Source organism: Lutra lutra, chromosome 13, assembly GCF_902655055.1.
Source record: "Lutra lutra chromosome 13, mLutLut1.2, whole genome shotgun sequence".
In the NCBI taxonomy this organism is placed as follows: domain Eukaryota; kingdom Metazoa; phylum Chordata; class Mammalia; order Carnivora; family Mustelidae; genus Lutra; species Lutra lutra.
Window position 1 is genome coordinate 4,508,764 of NC_062290.1, and position 17,924 is coordinate 4,526,687.

At 54.1% G+C, this 17,924-nt stretch overlaps 1 protein-coding gene across 4 annotated transcripts; it reads right to left on the minus strand.

The window, feature by feature from the left end:
- Nucleotides 1-1,326: 1,326 nt before the first annotated feature.
- Nucleotides 1,327-15,334, minus strand: CARD19 (caspase recruitment domain family member 19). 4 transcript variants are annotated; one of them, XM_047700876.1, is made up of 7 exons: nt 15,177-15,285; nt 9,518-9,662; nt 5,222-5,364; nt 3,457-3,610; nt 2,306-2,365; nt 2,051-2,122; nt 1,327-1,610 (listed from the first exon to the last, which is right to left on the minus strand). In XM_047700876.1, the coding sequence occupies exons 3-7, from the start codon at nt 5,318-5,320 to the stop codon at nt 1,495-1,497; spliced, it is 501 nt and encodes a 166-aa protein (XP_047556832.1). In that variant the 5' UTR covers nt 5,321-5,364; nt 9,518-9,662; nt 15,177-15,285; the 3' UTR covers nt 1,327-1,494. The 4 variants fall into 4 exon arrangements, with proteins under 4 accessions (XP_047556832.1, XP_047556830.1, XP_047556829.1 ...); XM_047700874.1 differs by lacking the exon at nt 9,518-9,662 and having other exon boundaries at nt 15,177-15,334; XM_047700873.1 differs by lacking the exons at nt 9,518-9,662; nt 15,177-15,285 and adding an exon at nt 7,915-7,948.
- Nucleotides 15,335-17,924: the final 2,590 nt, after the last annotated feature.

The window sequence follows — 17,924 nt, forward strand, 5'->3', positions numbered from 1 at the left end:
GGTCCTAATGAAAGTGGCGGTGCCTGGAGGGGATGCGGTGCGAGAGCTCCTGCCTGCCAGCACCGGGGACTTGGTGGGCTTACAGGGCCCTCGGGACTGTGCTGTTGGATGCCAAGCGCAGGGCACCAGGCCCCGCTGAACTTGCACACATACCCTCCCATGTCCATGAGGGAAGTTTCCACACTGGGATCCTGAGCCTGAGGCTGATAGGTGAGACAGGGGTGTAGACACCCTGGTTGAGGGGACAGGCCTAGGTCCCCAAGATGAGGATGAGGGACGTGGTGCAGTCAAATCCCAGGCTGCTGAGAGGAAGGCATGAGGAACCAGAGGCCAGGACCTCAAATGGCACAATGACGTTTTTCATCTCTAAAAGTTCATGGGGCGCCTGGGTGGCTCAGTGGGTTAAGCCTCTGCCTTTGGCTTAGGTCATGATCTCAGGGTCCTGGGATCGAGCGCCCCATTGGGCTCTCTGCTCAGCTCTCTCCTGCTGCTCTGCCTACTTGTGATCTCTCCCTGTCAAATAAATGAATAAAATCTTTAAAAAATAAAAGTTCTAATAGGTTCTGTGGACTTTTTTTCTCTGAGCTTCTGCCTGGAATCTGGGACAAGATCTTGTGCTCATTTCCACACTCTGCCTGGAGCTGTATCCATCAGACCCACCCCAGACCTACTAAGTCCGGGTCCTCACCTCCTGGCGGGGAGAGCCTCCATTCCCAGGACACAGGGGCTGGCAAGGCCAGGCGGGGCCCAGGACTGGGGTGTCCACTCTGGTGACTGGATGGGGACACATCATGGCAAGGGAATGAAGACAGTGGTGAAGCCTGGACCCCCTCACATGGTGGGTCCCCCTTCTCCTGGCCAAGTAACCTCTGTTTCCTCTTCAGGAGAAGCAGCCCCCACCTGCTGGGGCACTGGTTAGAAGGAAGTGAACATGTGTGGGCACTGAGGCTTTTGGGGTGTGTGGCTGGTGCCCCTGGAGGCCCAGGGCAGTGCCCCCACCTAGCCTTCCCACCTGGGGCTGGGGCTGGGAAAGGAGAGAGGATGGGAAGGGACAGGTGTGGGGGCAAATGACACACCAAGCAAGGAACGGCAGAGGGGCTCGAAGCGGGATATGTGTGGTCTGGACAGAAGCTGTGGGAAGGGGCAGGGGAGGGAGAACAGGGAACACGTGAGGGAGACGGTGGGGGGTGTCAGGGGTGTGTGGGGGCTGGACACTGAGGGCCAGCAGGGGCCAGGAGGACAGCCTGAGCAGGACCTGGCCCCTGGGCTGGTTGTGGGACACCAGGAGTCCTCAGGGTCAGAATCATCTAGAAAATACACCTGAGAAAAAGGACAAGACTCCAACGTTTAATATTGTTGAGCACCTTTGTCAGGCAAAGGCAACTTTCTTAAAAAAAGTATAAATAGTGAAAAACAAGCATTTAGAAAAGAAGTGGCAGGCCCCTGGGTGGGCGGGTGGGACTTCTTTGGTGGGTGGTGGGCAGGCGGGGGTCGTCAGAGCCCTCCCAGGTCATCTGTGAGGAAGGCCAGCAGGAAGCGGCTGACGTGCCTGTCGATGATGACAGGGGAGAAGCCCAGGACACGACGGGCCCCCGGCAGTACCTTAGGGTCTGGAAGACAAGGTGGTTTCAGAAACTGCCACCAACAGGCCTTCTTAGCCCTATAGCCGAGTGACAGGGGGTGTCCCTGCCAAGCACGGCAGCAATAGGCCTGGCATGGCAGGAAAGGGGTAGCCGCTGGCATGCGGGGCCACAGGCCTCCCGTCCATTTGTCAGTGCTGAGCCACAGAGGGGCCAGAGGTGGGTGCCCTGCTCCAGGCCCCACAGAGGACAGGGCTTTCTAACCCCAGAGCGCAGCTGTGCTCTGCCACCTGTCAGGGGATGTCATTCCCCGCCCTCTGGGGGTGGTGGGCTTGAGAACCAGGGCACATTCCCTCTTACTCCTGGGCCCTGTGAGATGGGCCCCGCCACTGTTCCACTGCACAGGCAAGGAAACTGAGGCACGGGGAAGCCAGGGACTCAGTGCTTGGGCCTGGCCAGGCAGTACCCACCTGGAGGGCAGCAGTAGACGAGGAGCGCCAGCCCTGCAGCCAGGCCGAGGCAGGCCAGGAAGGCCACGGGTCCTGGGGACAAAGGGGGCAAGTGAGCAAGTGGCTGTCTGAGCCTGGAGGACGGGGCGCCCCAGCAAGCACCCTGGGGCCCGTGAAACGGGAAGTCAGGACCAAGCCTGACTTGGAAAGGAACAGCCCCTGAGGCAGAGACAGAGCCCTGGGGGGGGATGGGGTGGGGGACGCGGAGGCGGTTACCCCTGTCACTGAGCTCGCGGCCCACGGTGCCTGAGTCTAGCTCTGTGCAATCTGAGTTCTCTGGAAACAAAATCACAGGGCTCGGTTAGTAGGGGGTGGGCCAGAGGAAAGGGGCTGCCCCGCCCGCCGGAAACCAAGGGCCTGCTCAGGCTCCTTCCCCCCAACCCTGGGGGGGGGGGGGGCCCGAGGCTGGGCACGACCAGGCTGTAGGGGCACCCAGTCTTCTGGGCCGGACTTGGGGGGGTCAGCACCAGAGAGGGGACTGGGGGCAAGCCTCATGGAACCCTGAGTTTTGGGTTTCCTTCTGTCCACTTCCTGAGACCCTGAGGGCCATGGGGTGGGGGCCATTGTCCCCTGTGGATGCAGGATGAACACCCGCCTGTCCCAAGTCTGATGTCCATACGAGGGCAGGGAGTGTGCTCTCCCCAGAACTTCCCAACCGGCCACCTGCCAATGGCCTGGAGCCTGGAAGGTGCGTGACTCCCAGCCAGGCAGTGGGCCCCCCCCAGTGGCTGGCATGACACACGGGTCCTGGGCCAGAGCTCGGGGCCCAGTCCTGCCGCCCACCCTCAGGTCAGGGACACCGGCCCTGGGTCCCAGCTGAGCACCCTGGAGTGAGTGGGTGAGCCACCCTGTCCCTTGGCCTCCAGGTTCACATCAGAGGATTGAGGGACAGCAGCCCCTGCTCCAAGAGACCAGGCCACAGAGGCCTCAGGACTGAGCCACCATCCCCACCCATGCCTCCCCTATTGCCAACCCAGCAGCTTGGAGGGTCGCTCGGGACTCTCACGCCTCCTGAGCACGCAGGCAAGACTCTATAAACCAACACACAGGCCCTGGATCCGCCATCTGAGTCCCAGACTGTTCTACAGAAACCCCACGCTGCAGGGATTCCCCCTGGGCATCCTGGTTGTGGGGGCAGCCTCGGCTTCTGCACCGTTCACTCAAGGCTGGTGCTTGCAACACAAGCCTATGGATTCCCGGTGCCCTGGGCCAGAGGGAAGGGCAGGGCCACGTACACAAGATGCTACCTTCTCTGCAAACACTGGCCCAAGAGAGACAGAGATGACAATCTCTGAATCTGAACACTGCCTCCTCTCTCTGGGGGCCACTGTGGAGACTGCGTTGGGTGAGGGGTGGGGCATACTTACGCAGGGCGAGCCGGCTGGGCAGACGGCTGTGCAGGGGCTGGGCGTGGATGTACAGGGCCCGGTAGAACTCCTGGCAGTCCCGCTCACCGCTCCGCTGCAGATGACCCAGGAGGTCGCAGAGCCGCACGCGCAGGGACGCCTTGGGGTTCCGGAACTGGGGGTGGAAAGGGCGCAAGGGAAGGTCAGGCTGAAGGGGCAGGGGCAGGGTGGCTGGGGGGCTGAGAACACCTAGAGGAGGCAGCAATTGACCACCCCAGACTACCCAGGGTCGCAGCCCAGCAATGCCGCGGTCACAGCAGGGCCACTGGGCCTTGCACAACCTCCTTGCAGAGGCCAGACACAGCATCGAGAAGGACAGTGGTGACATTATTCCAACTGCTGGAAACTGATGGCTTGTTGTGTGACTTTGACAAGTCACTTCACCCCTACAACTCTGTTTCCTCACTTCTAAAAAGGGTGTAATAAACCCAAATGGTAGGGTCCCTACTGGGAATCAATGAGATGATAGCGTTAAGTGGTAACTTCCAGTAGTTTATGGTCTACAGGAATGTGATTCAAGTTTTTAAAAACCCAGGGCTAAGGGATGCCTGGGTGGCTCAGTCAGTTAAGCATCTACCTTTGGCTCAGGTCATGATCTCAGGGTCCTGGGATTGAGTTCCACTTGGGGCTCCCTGCTCAGTGGGGAGTCTGCTTCTCCTGCTCCTGCCACTCCCCCTGCTTCTGCTCTCCCCCCTCCCCTGACAAATAAATAAATAAAATCTTTTTTAAAATTTAAAAAATAAAAACTAAGGGTTAAGCAGAAAAAAAACAAGCTCTTTTGATGTGTTTGACGGAGAAATGCATTGTTCTAAAGGTCAGTGAACTGGGCACTTGGCCTGGATCCCTGGGACCTGGTGGCTGTGGCCGGCTGCTGCCACCTGGTGGCAGTATTCCCTTCCACTTGGAATGAGAATTGGACCAGAAACTGCAAGGCAAAGACAAGCATTTGGCAGGAGCCACGGAAACTATGAGGAACGTTAGAGTGTGGGTGGGCATAGGCAGGAGTCTCCCTTTTCCTCTATAAATGTCTGAAACTTTTCAAATTCAAATTTGTACACAATATATTAGACTTTTAACTATAATAATAAGGTATAAAGTTTACCCATGCTTTTTAACTTACTGTAAACTTTTATACCTTAAGCTTCTGAGCTAGTAGCAGGGCCCATGGAGATTTCAGCTGTCCCCAGGAGAGGCCCCGAACCCTGTGGACAGCCCTGCATACGGCACCATCGCCCGGCACCAGCGGCGAGAGCCGCAGCTCCAAGAGCAGGGCTCACTCAGTCACCCAGCTGGAGGGGAGCCCTCCTCCCCAAAGCCCTTGTCCTGAGGAGGAGTCAGAGAAAGGGCAGTGCAGACAAAGTGCACCCACTCTCCCTCGGTGTCCCCGAATGTTTGTCCATCTTTGAACCTTTGCAAGAGGCAGGGGCAGAGCCCCGTGGCACTGGCGTGGAGCCTGGCCAGCAGCCCCGCTCCTCGCCCCTGCCCCCCACTCCACTCCTAGGCCTGTCATGTGTGGGGGCATGCTGTCCTGTCTCCTGGGGTGCTCCCGGCAACTCTGGAGGACCGCCAGCCGGCCCCGATGACACAGGAAGAGACAGAGGCTTGCAGAGCTGATGTTCTGGGCCCAACGTCACTGCAAGGAGCCAGGCTTTCACCTCCAAGCTGTCCTGCCCTGCCCCCAAGCCTGCTTCCTCCCAGCCCAGGGGGGGAAGGGCCCCCCCATTACCTTCTCGGCATCCTTGTTGCTGAGTATCTGGGGGTAGTAGCGGTTCAGCTGGAGGATGATCCTGTCCACCTGCTGCTCGCTGAGGCGTCCATGGCCCATCAGGAAAGGTGTGTCCTGGACCAGCCGGTCACAGTAGGTCTGCTCTGAAACAGCAGGGAGCACGGAGGGCCTGAGTCAGCATGGCTGGGGTGGGGGTGGGGCAGCTGGTCCCCCACACCACACATGGTGTGGCCTCTGGTCCCCTGGAGGCACGTCAGCTGTGAGCACCTGGACAACTGCTGACATCCCACCTGTGTGGGCTACGCACAGCCTGGATCCCCACCCTTGTCCTGCTACCCCCCATTAGAGATGGGGTGCACTAGTGTGTGGGAACAGTCCTGAGGGCTCAGAAGCAGAGTGGAGACTCTGCCCCTCTCTTCTGTGCCCGAGAGCTCACTGCAGAAGACAGAGAGGCCAAGTGCGCTGTCCCTCTGGAAGGGCCCAGCAGCTCTCACTGTGGCTCTCACAGGGACAGGAGTACAGGGCTCGGGGGCTTGTGCTGGCACGGGTGTGCCCACCCGCGAGCCGGGTGCTCTTCACTTTGTTGCCTTTTTCAGGACCACCCGTAAAGCCGCCCTGTGCACCTTCGCTGGCATTAAGAATGCTCTTTACAACGCCAGGCCTCTAAAGACCAGAGGCAAGTCAGTGGTTGGTGGGAGGCCCAGGATCCCCAAGGGAGAGTCCCAATTCCACAGAATCAACTACCTGACCAGGTGCACCAGCCTCCCGAGCGGTGGTGGCCCGTCCCCCCTGCCAATGGCTAGGGGCTGGGCGCAGACCCCACAGCACAGGAGGGGAGTGCGTATACATGACTGGAATGAACTCGCTCTCCATTCAGTTAGACAGTTATAGCTTGAGGATGTTATACGTAATTCTTACGACAACTACAAAGAAAATACCCACAGAATATAGACAAAAGGAAATAAAAATGTGTTCTACAGAAGGTCAACCAAACAAGAAAGAAGGCAGTAGTGGATGAAGGACAAGAAACCTCTAAGACACCAGAAAACAAAGAGCAAAAAGGCAGAAATGAGTTATTCATTAACACTAATTACTGTAATTACTTTAAAGATAAACAGATTAAAGACACAGATTGGCAAAATGGATTTGTGATGCTGTGATTTAGAGTCAGAAATATATAGGGGCGCCTGGGTGGCTCTGTGGGTTAAAGCCTCTGCCTTCGGCTCAGGTCAGGATCCCAGGGTCCTGGGATGGAGCCCCGCATGGCACAGCATCACATCAGGCTCTCTGCTCAGCAGGGAGCCTGGTTCCTCCCCTCTCTCTGCCTGCCTCTCTGCCTGCTTGTGATCTTTGTCTGTGAAATAAATAAAATCTTTAAAAAAAAAAAAAAAGAAATATATATTAGGTCTTCATCCCAATTCCTGGCATAGAGCTCCTAAGACCCTTGGAATTTCCTAAGTGATGAGCCATGAAGGGAAAGGGTGCCTTTTGTTGTTTGAAAGAGGCTGCTTGCAGCCTCAAGTGACTCTGTGTGAATGGAGTGATTTTTCGAAAGCCCCTAAAGAACCACAGGATGTGAGCTGATTGCCAGCGAAGCTAAGCACAGCGTCGGAGGCCTGGAGCTTCGGTCCCACAGAACCCCGAGCTCTAGGGAGGGGAGCATGGCTGGAGGCCAGTGAGGTCAGTGATTTAATTAATCATGCTTCCATAAAAACAAAAACAAACAAAAAAAAAACCCTGCATAAAACCCCAAAACGTTGGGAGTCTGGAGAGCTCCCAGGTTGCTCAGCACATTGGATGAGCTGGGAAGGTGGACGTGGAAGCTGTGTGTCCCTTCCCACATACTTTGCCCCAAGCGTCTCCTGTGTGGAGGGTCACTTTTATCCTTTCAAATATCCTGTGTAATTGACTGCCCATAGTGCCTACAGTGTTTTCCCAGGTTCCGTGAGCTGCAGCAAATGACTGAACCAAAAACGGGGTCATGGGACCCTCGAGGTACAGCCAGTCCGTCAAAGGCATGGTGGCAGCTGGCCTGGGGACCAGTGTCTGCAGTGCGGGTGCTGTACAGGACCGAGCCTCCACCAGGTGGAACTGGAGGCCATCCCCAGGGAGACGGGGTCGGACGTGAGTCGAACTGGGAGACACACAGCTGGTGTTGGAGGGCTGCTCGATAGAGGGGAGACCACACATCCAGTGACCAGCAGTGTCAGGGGTCCTCAGGAGTATGAGTTCTGGGGTAGGAGTAGAGGGGAAACAGAGTTCTTTTCCCTCTCAGGATGAAAAAAATATGATTCAACCATATGCTGTCTCCAAAAGACTCAGATCCAAAGACACAAACAGGCAGAGAACGAGAACAGGAGAACAGGTGTCGCAGCAAATGATGCCCAAAAGAGCAGAAGGGCTCCGGATAGGAGGCAAGATAGGCTTTGCATCACAGACGGGTACAAGAGACAGAAATACACCCTCGGTTAATAAAAGGGTTGATTCGCCAGGAACATCTAACACATACATTTGCCAAAAATCAGAGCCCCCAGATAATAGTAAAGGTTTAGGAATAATGAGTAACAAGAATAGTTAGAGACGTCGGTACCCCAATTTCAATAACAGAACAAGGGAACCGCAGGGCTGAGCTGCAGTATAAATCACCACAGCTCACACACACAGACACACGGACGCACGGACAGTCCACCTACCAGCACAGGCACATCGCATGTCACTATGCTTTGCAGGCGCCGCGTTTCTACAAACCCAAGGTCTGCAGCAACCCTGTGTGGAGCAAGTCTATCAGCACCCCTTTTCCACCAGCGACCTTTTGCTTCATGTCTGTGTCACATTTTGTTAATTCTCACAATTTAAATTTTTCATTCTTCGAACATTTTCATTATTATTATAATTGTTATGGTGATCTGTGATTAGTGATTATGACTTGCTGAAAACTCAGATGACTGGTAGGATTATTCACAATAAAATATTTTTAATTAGGGTACATACATTGTTAGACATACACTACTGCAAACTTCACAGACAGCGATATAGTGTAAATGTAACTTTTACACGCACTGGGAGACCAGGAAATTCACTGGACTCACTTGATTGCAGTATCTGCTTTATTGTGGTGAACAGTCATTTATTGTCTGGAAGCAAACCCACGATAGCTCTGAGGTGGGCCTGTACACTTTCTTCTCAAGTGCACACAGAACATTCCCTGGGACAGGCTGCAAAATAAATTTGGCTACAAAACAAGTCATAATACATTTTAAAAGACTGAAATCATACAAAGGATCTCTTCTGATCACATGGAATAAAGCCAGAAATCAGTAACAGAAGGAAAACTGGAAAACTCGCAAGTGAAAGTGAAACAACGATGGAGCGAAAGAAGAAACCACAAAGGAAATCAGAAAATACCTTGAGGGGCGCCTGGGTGGCTCAGTCGGTTAAAGCCTCTGCCGTCGGCTCAGGTATTGATACCAGGGTCCTGGGATCGAGCCCTGCATCGGGCTCTCTGCTTGGCAGGGAGCCTGCCTTCCCCCCACCCTCCGCCTGCCTCTCTGCCTACTTGTGATTTCTGTCAAATAAATAAATAAAATCTTCAAAAAAAGAAAAAAAAAAGAAAAAGAATACCAGGATGGTTCAACATACGATCATCCATCAGTGTAATACATTACATTAAGAGAATGAAGTAAAACACACACACACCCCACCATCATCTCAAGCCATTTGACAAGATTCAATACTCTTTCATGATTAAAGAAAAAAACTCAATAAATTAAGAACTGCAGAAAATTTCCTCAATATTATGAAGGTCATGTATGACACTCCCACAGCGACCATCATACTCAGTGGGTGGCAGACTGAAAGTTTTTCCCCTATGACCAGAACCCAAGCAAGATGCCCACCCTCGCTGCTCCTATCAGTGTAGCACTGGGAGTTCCAGCCAGATCAATCAGACCAAAAAAGGATATAAAAGTTACTCAAATGAAAAGGAGGCAGCAATACTATTTCTTTTTTGCAGATGACATGATTTTATATATAGAAATCTCTAAAGATCAAAATTAATCAACAAATTCAACAAAGATGCAAGATACAAAATCAATACCCAAAAATCAGTTGCATCTCTACACACTGACAATGAACAACCCAAAAAGGGAAATAAGAAAACAATTCTATTTATAATGGCATCAGAAAGAATAAGATACTTAGGAAAAATTTTAACCAAGGAGGTGAAAGACCTGTACACCAAAAACTCAAAACATTGCTGAAAGAAATTTAAAAAGATACAAATAAATGGAAATATACCCTCTGTTCATGGATTGGAAGATTTAACGTTGTGAAGATGACAATGCTCCCAAAGTAGTCTACAGAGTCAGTGTAATTCTTATCCAAACTCCACTGATGTTTCTTGTTTTTCATCCTAAAAGGGACCTATATAGCAAAAACCATCCTGAAAAAGAAGAACAAAGTTGGAAGACTCACAATGGTTTCAAAACTTACTACAATGCTACAATGACCAACACAGTGTGATACGGGCATAAGGACAGACATACAGACCAATGGAATAAAACAGAAGGAAACCCTATTTTGAGTGTGTGTGGGGAGGTGGTGTGAAGAAAAAAGACAACTCACAGGATGGGAGAAAATATTTGCAAAGCTTATATCCGATAAGCTGATAGGTAAACATATATAAAGAAACTTTATACAAAGTTCTTTATATAAAGAATATATAGGGGCGCCTGGGTGGCTCAGTGGGTTAAGCCACTGCCTTCGGCTCAGGTCATGATCTCAGGGTCCTGGGATCGAGCCCCGCATCGGGCTCTCTGCTTGGCAGGGGGCCTGCTTCCTCCTCTCTCTCTCTCTGCCTGCCTCTCTGCCTGCTTGTGATCTCTCTCTGTCAAATAAATAAATAAAATCTTAAAAAAAAAAAAAGAATATATAAAGAACTCCTATCATTCCATAACAACAACAAAAAGCCATAAATAACACAATTCAAAAATGGGCACAGGACCTGACCAGGCACTTCTCCAAAGAAGACATAAGAGGACTACTGAGCACAAGCCGAGATGCTAACAGTCATCATCCTGAGGGAAATGCAGATAAAACCACAATGAGAAAGCACTCCACACTCAGGACACGGTACATCCTGTATGAACAGGACTGGGGGACTGAAACGTGGGGCAGACATTCTGTGGAACAGGAAAGTCAAACACAGACTTACCCCACGACCCAGCAATCCCACTGCTGGAAATAAGCTCCGTCCGAGTAACGGAAAGCGGGGACTCACACACCCGCATGCCCGTGTTCGTAGCAGCATTATTCACAGCAGCCAAAGAGCAGAAAGAGTCCACACACAGAGGAATGGATAAATGAAATGTAAATGCACACAGTGGAATATGACACAGGCAGAAAAGGGAAAACACCTCTAAGACGTGGATGCTACAACCCGGGGAACCCTGAAAACATGCTAAGTGAAATAAAGGCATCAAAGGACAAATAGTATAGGATTTCCACTTACAAGAAATATATAGAATGGCAAATTCCAGAGGGAGAAAGTAGAAGAGTGATTACCAGAAGCCGGGGGCAGGGGAGGAAGGGAGTCACTGTGTAATGGAGACAGAGTCTCCCCTTGGGGTGAAGACGAAGTTCTGGGAGCACAGAGGTCTGATGGTTTCACAACACTGTCCATATATAGGATGCCCATGAGATGTGTAAACCAGTCAGTTTTATCTTCCGTACATAGTAATACACACACACACACACACACACACACACACACACACACACACAGGTGAATGCATAATTGAACGGTGGTTCTGTTCAATCAGTTTTATTATGAAATTCAGGGATAAAAAGAAAAGACCTCTGGAGTCACAGAAAAGCAAGGAGAAAACTGCAATGCATCTTGCTAAGGGAAAGAAGCCGGTCTGCAAAGCCAACATACTAACTATATGATATTCCAGAAAATGCAAAACTACGGAGATGGTAGAAAGAGCAGAGGTCACCAGGGCCAAGACAAGGGCATGGGATGAATGGGCAGAGCCCAGGGGATTTTTAGGGCAGTGAAACTACTCTGTAGGATACTGTAGTGGTGGACATAGGGCACTATGCACTTTTCAAAAGTCATAGAATGTGTAACATAGGTGTGAACTAGAATGTAAACTGTGGGTTTTAGTTAGTAACAGTGTTATTAGTATTGGTTCATCACGTAACAAATGCGCCACATTAATGCAAGATATTATTAACAAAGGAAATTGGGTTGGGGGGAAGAATATGGGACTCTATACAATCTGCTCAATTTTCTGTAAACTAAAAAGCCTCTAAAAATAAAACATATTGGGCGCCTGGGTGGCTCAGTGGGTTAAGCCGCTGCCTTCGGCTCAGGTCATGATCTCAGGGTCCTGGGATCGAGTCCTGCATCGGGCTCTCTGCTCAGCAGGGAGACTGCTTCCCTCTCTCTCTCTCTCTCTGCCTGCCTCTCTGTCTACTAGTGATCTCTCTCTGTCAAATAAATAAATAAAATCTTTAAAAATAAATAAATAAATAAATAAATAAAAATAAAACATATTAATTAAAGAGAAATCTTACTTGTTAAATTCCATTCTTAAATTTTATTCTTTTTTAAAAGATTTTATTTATTTATTTGTCAGAGAGAGACATAGTGAGAAAGGGAACACAAGCAGGGGGAGTGGACAGGGAGAAGCAGACTCACCCATGGAGCAGGGAGCCCAATGCAGGGCTGGATCCCAGGACCACCTGAGCCAAAGGTGGACGCTTAATGACTGAACCACCCAGACACCCCTCCATTGTTAAATTTTAAAGAAAAAAATGGAAGGTATAGAAAGCAGATCAATCCTTGGGTTCAGTGCGGTTACCTGGGAAGGGGCATGAATGAACTTTCTAGAGCGATAGAAACATTTGACTTCACTGGGCCTGTGGTGGTATTTCTAGGGATGTATACATTTGTCAAAATTTATAAAATTATTCATTAAAAATAAGTGCACTTGTTGTGAGTAAATAATCTCTCAATAAAGTTGATTTTTAAAAATGGGGTCATTGGGGCACCCGGGGGGCTCAGTGGGTTAAAGTCTCTGCCTTCGGCTCAGGTCATGATCCCAAGGTCCTGGGATGGAGCCCCACATCGGGCTCTCTGCTCAGCAGGGAGCCTGCTCCCTCCTCTCTCTCTGCCTGCCTCTCTGCCTACTTGTGATCTCTGTCAAATAAATAAATAAAATCTTAAAGAACAAACAAACAAACAAACGGGGTCATCACGTGGGAAGAACAAGAAGGGTCTTCTCCTTTACTTCCACCATGGGGCCGAGTCAACAGACTGCATCTTCCTCATCTCTCTCTCCCGCCGCCACCTTGTCCAGGCTGGTCTTTCCCTCTCAAAAATATGTATTTCTAACCTCTGAATCCTTCTAGGCCCTGGAAGTCTACCTGGAAGACGGACTCATCAGCAGCCCTACCATGGTGAGGAAGCTGCCCACAGGGCCACCAGAAGACCTGCCAGGGCACATGGGAAGGACCCCCTGGTCATGCAGCTTCACCACTTGCAGCCCCCCTGATTCAAGTGTTAAGGACAGCAGCCACAGTTCACGGTGTGCGCCCCATGACCAGGCAGTCTATAGCTCTGGGCATATAACTTCATCGTTCCATCAGCTCTGCAACTCTAGCAAGACCACCAATCTCCATTTCCAGATGGGGAAACTGAAGCATAGCAAAGAGATATGGTACCTGCCTAGACCACAACCAGCTAGGGAGTGAGGACGGTGGTTGGACCCACGCATGGTTTTGTGGCAACTGCTTGACATCCGGACTTCCCACTTATCTAATTATCACACTCATTAACTGTACAGTTAAGCTGCGTCAAGTCTGTTCCTGGCCTGGCCCCAGACTGTTCTGCCCCATGCTGCCTCTGCAGTGTGTGCACAGGGCAGGAACACAGTAGGCACTCACTAAAGAATTTTGGAATGAACGGATGTAGCCCCAAGGCCCAAGGTCCAGGGCTACCTGTGGACTGTGGCCTGCACGCTGCGTTGGGTCCCCTGCTGCAGCCACCAGCATGAGTCACTGGCATAGTGGCAAGCCTGGGGCTGAAGCTTCCTCTGGTGGCTGGAAGCTGTGCACATAAACCACACCCAGCGGCCCACACCCAGGAATGAAAAAGCACACTAAGAAAATGACTTTGGTCCCAGGTCCTGATTGATAGTCTTGACAGTTTTTATAAGACATAGCTGAATGTTCTGGCACAAAACCCAGCAGGACTGTGGTTCTTTTGCCAAGTCCCACCTCCCCCACCTTCGTGGCCAGCTGGTGCCTAGACCCCCAACCCCTTACCCCCACCTGGCACTCAAGGCCCTGTGGGAGCTGCCCCACCTGTCCTCACCCCAGGCCTCTGAGCCATCCTGCAGAGCAGCCCCCAATGGCACCATACTGTCCAGGACACCTACCCAAGGATGAGGACATGTGTTCTGGGGTTCCTCCCTGGCTAAGTGTGCTCAGCTCACTGTCCTGCCCTGAGGAGGCCTTGTTGAGTACCCCTGGCTCCTGTCCCTCTCAGAAGCCCCTCCTGTTTCAGGGCCAGACCTGGCCTCAGGTGTGGAGCTGAGAGGGCTCACTCCAAAGCACACCACAAGGCAGGGCCTGGTTCCACAGTAGTAGGAACAGCTGTAGTGACACCTGGCTGGCCCTGGCCCGACACATCGGGTCCAAATGCTCATCCTGCAGCCTGTCATGGTGGCCCCAGAAGCAGCACAAGGCAGGCGCCCCATCAGTGCGCAGGGACAGCAAGCCAGGGACTTCATGCCTGCAGCCTTGCAAAGGCTGCCCGTTTGACCCTCCAGGGCCTGTACTCTCTGGGCCTCAGTTCCCCACCCCAAAAGTGGAGGGCTGTGATGGGAAGGATGTCTAGAGACTCAGACTTGGCTATGAGAAAGGGGCAGGTGGGTAGGCTCCCACAGGACCTTGATAGGGCCTGGGCAGGATCCAGGCCTAGTTCTGCCTCTGCCACTGACCACCCACGGGCAGCCTGGAGCTTGGCACCTGTCCAACCTGAGCCTTCACTTCCTCCTCCACATAGACAGGATATCCTGCAGCAATTCTGTATGGTAGGCACCTGAGTGTAGGCGCTGGGAAGCAGCAGCCATAAATAAAAAAGGTTCCAGGAAGATGACAGGGGCATGGGAGGCAGCTAGGGTTACTTCTGACCTAGGCTGGGACACTGTGGTCCTAGAAGACACTAGGTTCCAGCCCCTGAAATCCTACTTGTGAGACTCCAGTGAGCACGGGGAGACAACGGGGACTTCTGGACCACCCCCTGAGGTGGAAGAGTGGGGCCCTTGGGAAGGAGGTGTGTGGGAGCAACAGCGTTCCTGGATCAAGCTGTCATGGGGTCCCTCGCCAACCCATCACCATCACCGGGTGCCTCCCACCGAGGAAGTTCCACAAAGCAAGGTGGCCCTGCTCAGCTGGGACCAGAACAGAGTGGGTCCAGTCCAAACAGGCTCCAGGGGCATGGCAGGGAGCCCCATCCTGGGAAAAGAAGCTGGAGGTGGTCGGGGCGCCCGGCGGAGTCTGTCCCCCGGCGCCTGTCCCGGGATACTGCAGGGTCTCACCGGGACGCCCCCCTCTAGATGTCAGGTGGTTGAGGCTGGAGGGGCTGCAGCTCCTCACAGAAGTGCCGGAGGGGAGGATCCCCGCACCAGCCCGCCGCGACCCCCCAGCGCCTTCCCCGCCCACAGGCGCGCTCCAGCCCCGCCCCCGCGGGCCTCCCAGCCCCGACCACGGCCCCCGGCTTGGCGTTCACCCGCCGACCCGCAGGCGGTCACGAACCAAGGTCACTCGGCCGCGCCCGCGAGCAGCTGCGGCCGGGGCAACGTCGAGGAACCGGACCCTGGGGACCACCGCAGCTGCGCGCCCGACCCGGAACTGCAGGCAGGACCCCCGCCCGGCCCGCGCTCACCTGTCATGGCGGCGGCACGGCGCGCGCCCGGCCGGCCCCGGCCCGTCCCCCTGTCGCCGTCCGCGGGTCAGGCTGTCGGTTCACCACCGCCCGTCTCGGTTCGCCCCGCCCCTTCCCGGAGGGCCCCGCCCCCCTCCCCGCAGGCCTCTCTCCGGCGTCGGCAGCGTCCGGGTCGCAGCCCAAACCCGCCCTCACTGAGCCCGCCCTTTCCCGTTATACTCCGCCCCTAGCGTCGGCGGCGTCCCCTCTGGGCCTTAAGCCCCGCCCTCTACGCCCCGCCTCCTCCCGCGGCGGCTGCAGCGCAGTCCTGAGTTTTCGGCCCAGCCCCTCACTGCGACCCGCCCATCCCGGGCCCTCCGCCCTCACTGAGCCCCACCCTCGCTGACGTTTGTCGTCACTGCCGTAGCCCTGAGCCACGCCCCCCACTGTCCCTCCCACCCCCACCCCCCGGCCCGCTACGGGGGCCTTCTGGAGTCTTGAGCCTTGCTTACACTTGCGTAAGTACTGGATTCCCATAAGTCCTTAGGGAATCTAACTAGCCCCTAACTAAGTGCCGCCCCGTCGTTCCTTTACAGGGTAGCCCTGAACCCCACCCCTCATTCGAGCCCCGCCGCCAGACCTGGCACACCCTCCATAGCAGCCGACGCCCGCCTCCTGGCCCCGCCCCAGATGGCCCCGCCCCGCGATGGATCCGCCCATGCTGGCCCCGCCCCACACCTGTTCCTCCCGAGCGCGGGTGGCTCAGCGCCGCGGACGCAGCTTGCAGCCCCGACCCGCTCCAACAGACCCCACTACCGGAATGAGGAAACTGAGGCTCTGAGAGAGTAAGTGACTTACTTAAGGTCAGGCAGGTCAGGCTGTAGGAGGTTCAGGGGAGAAGCCAGAAATAACCGTGTCACCTGAGTGAAGCAAGCCTCTCTCAAGGACCCTGCCGGCAGAAGAGGACACCAGCCTGGCAGTGACCATGACTAGGAGCTGTTTGCCTTGCCTAAGCCTCAGTTTCCCTAGCTGTAAAATGGGTGACCTCACAGCTCTCTCCTTCCTGCTCAGGGAGCCACAGCCCCACAGGTGAGTGAGCTCTGCTCCCAACTACGAGATGGAGAGCTGCCTGGGGAGGAACCGAGGGCCTTCACATGGCCACTGCCACAGGGCTTGGGTCTTCCTTGGTTCCTTCTTTGACTGTGCTGGCCTTTCTACATCGGAAGCTCTAATCTGCCACGCGGGGCCTAACCCAGAGTTCACTTCACCAACAGCACAAGGGTGCTCCACTCCCCAAGGCCCACGCACCACCACCCCCACCCCGCCTGTGCCTCAGCTGCCCCCTGTAAAACAGAACCAGGACTGCCCATCACGGGTGGGTGTGCTGGGGGTGTCCAGGGAATGGATTGGAAATCCCAAAACTCGTGGGCCTAGTTTTGCGGTTCACTGCACGGGAGTTGCCCTATCCCCAAACACTAGCGAATTCCGCGGGCTTCCCTGGGAGGCCCAGGCTGAGGGACGGCAAGGGTAGGGTCCCCGGAGCAGGAGAGTCATGGGTGCCCCTTGGGGTCCCTCCTGGCCTCTTGCAGGCCTGTTTCCCAGCCAGCTCTGGGCCCCAGGTGCTCCTCCCACAGGGGCCTCCCAGTGGGACGCTGTCTGACCCCCCATTATTCCGCCTTCTGCACACTGCCATGGATCCTAGCATTTACCTCTCAGTTGTTTCTCCCTCTAGAAGTAATATCAGCACCATACCCGCAGGTCTGGATGGGACTGCGGGCTTTCCCAAGCACTCCCCACCTTCAGTGAGCGCTGCCCCATGGCCAGCATTCCACCTTCACGTCACTTCCTGCTACAAGTTGAGCGGAGAAACTGAGGCTCCAAGCATCGGCATCCCTTGCCAGGCCAGGTCTCCCAGGTTCAAGAATGGCTCCAAGGGACCCGCACCCAGTGTGCACAGGGTGCACCTCTGAGCCCTCTGGATATGCCCTTCAGGCGAGCTGAATAGGAGTGCATGGAGGAGCTGGGACCCCAGGACAGGACCAGCCCTGTCCCCACTGCTGGAGCAGCAGGTGGTCGTGGCTCCCTAGGTCAAAGGGCTGGCGGGGAGTGGGGGGAGGGGGAGGCACAATGTCTTCCCCGCTTGCCCACTCCAGCACCCACTAGGGTACAAAGTGAGCACTTGGGCCAGCAGGACGGTGGTCCTGGGGACCCTCACCCACTCCTGAGCAGCGAGGGTCTCACATGGCACACAGGATCGCCCTTGTATAGGCTTCGGAGAGCAAACTGAAATTGTCCCCTACCTGTCCCTGGACCTCAGGCAGGCACTGGCTCTGACCCCCTCCAACCCCCACTCCGCTTCTGCCTCAGACATTTGCTTCTTTTGAATTGTCACTGTGGCAGGATTTATGTGATCAGAAAGTAAATAGTTTTAAACTGGGCAGGGGACGCCCACCCCAGGTGGTGTCTGCACCTGCTACCTCCTTCTTATTGAGGTTTCTTCTCAGCCACTGCCCCAACAGCTCAGCAAAGTCACAAGGCAAACAAGAAGTGGGGGGTGCTAGCAGCTCATCACACGGAAGGCTCACATCCATAATTAACAGAGGTCCTAGGAATCCGAAAGAAGGGGGTGAACACGCCTGTCATCAGTGAGGGAGGAATCCAACTTGCGGGCCGCTCAATTCTGACCAGGCCCAGAACTTCACATTTCATGGGTCTAAGCAGCACAATCCAAGATCCTAAGTCCTGTGTGGGCCTGCCAGTGGGGAGGGC

Excerpts from the sequence above, each read along its gene's own strand:
- CARD19 (XM_047700873.1), bottom strand. Across the intron at positions 3,611-5,221 it reads GCAACAAGGATGCCGAGAAG|TTCCGGAACCCCAAGGCGTC; the intron begins GTAATGGGGGGG and ends TTCCACCCCCAG. Across the intron at positions 2,123-2,305 it reads CCGCGAGCTCAGTGACAGGG|GACCCGTGGCCTTCCTGGCC; the intron begins GTAACCGCCTCC and ends CTTTGTCCCCAG.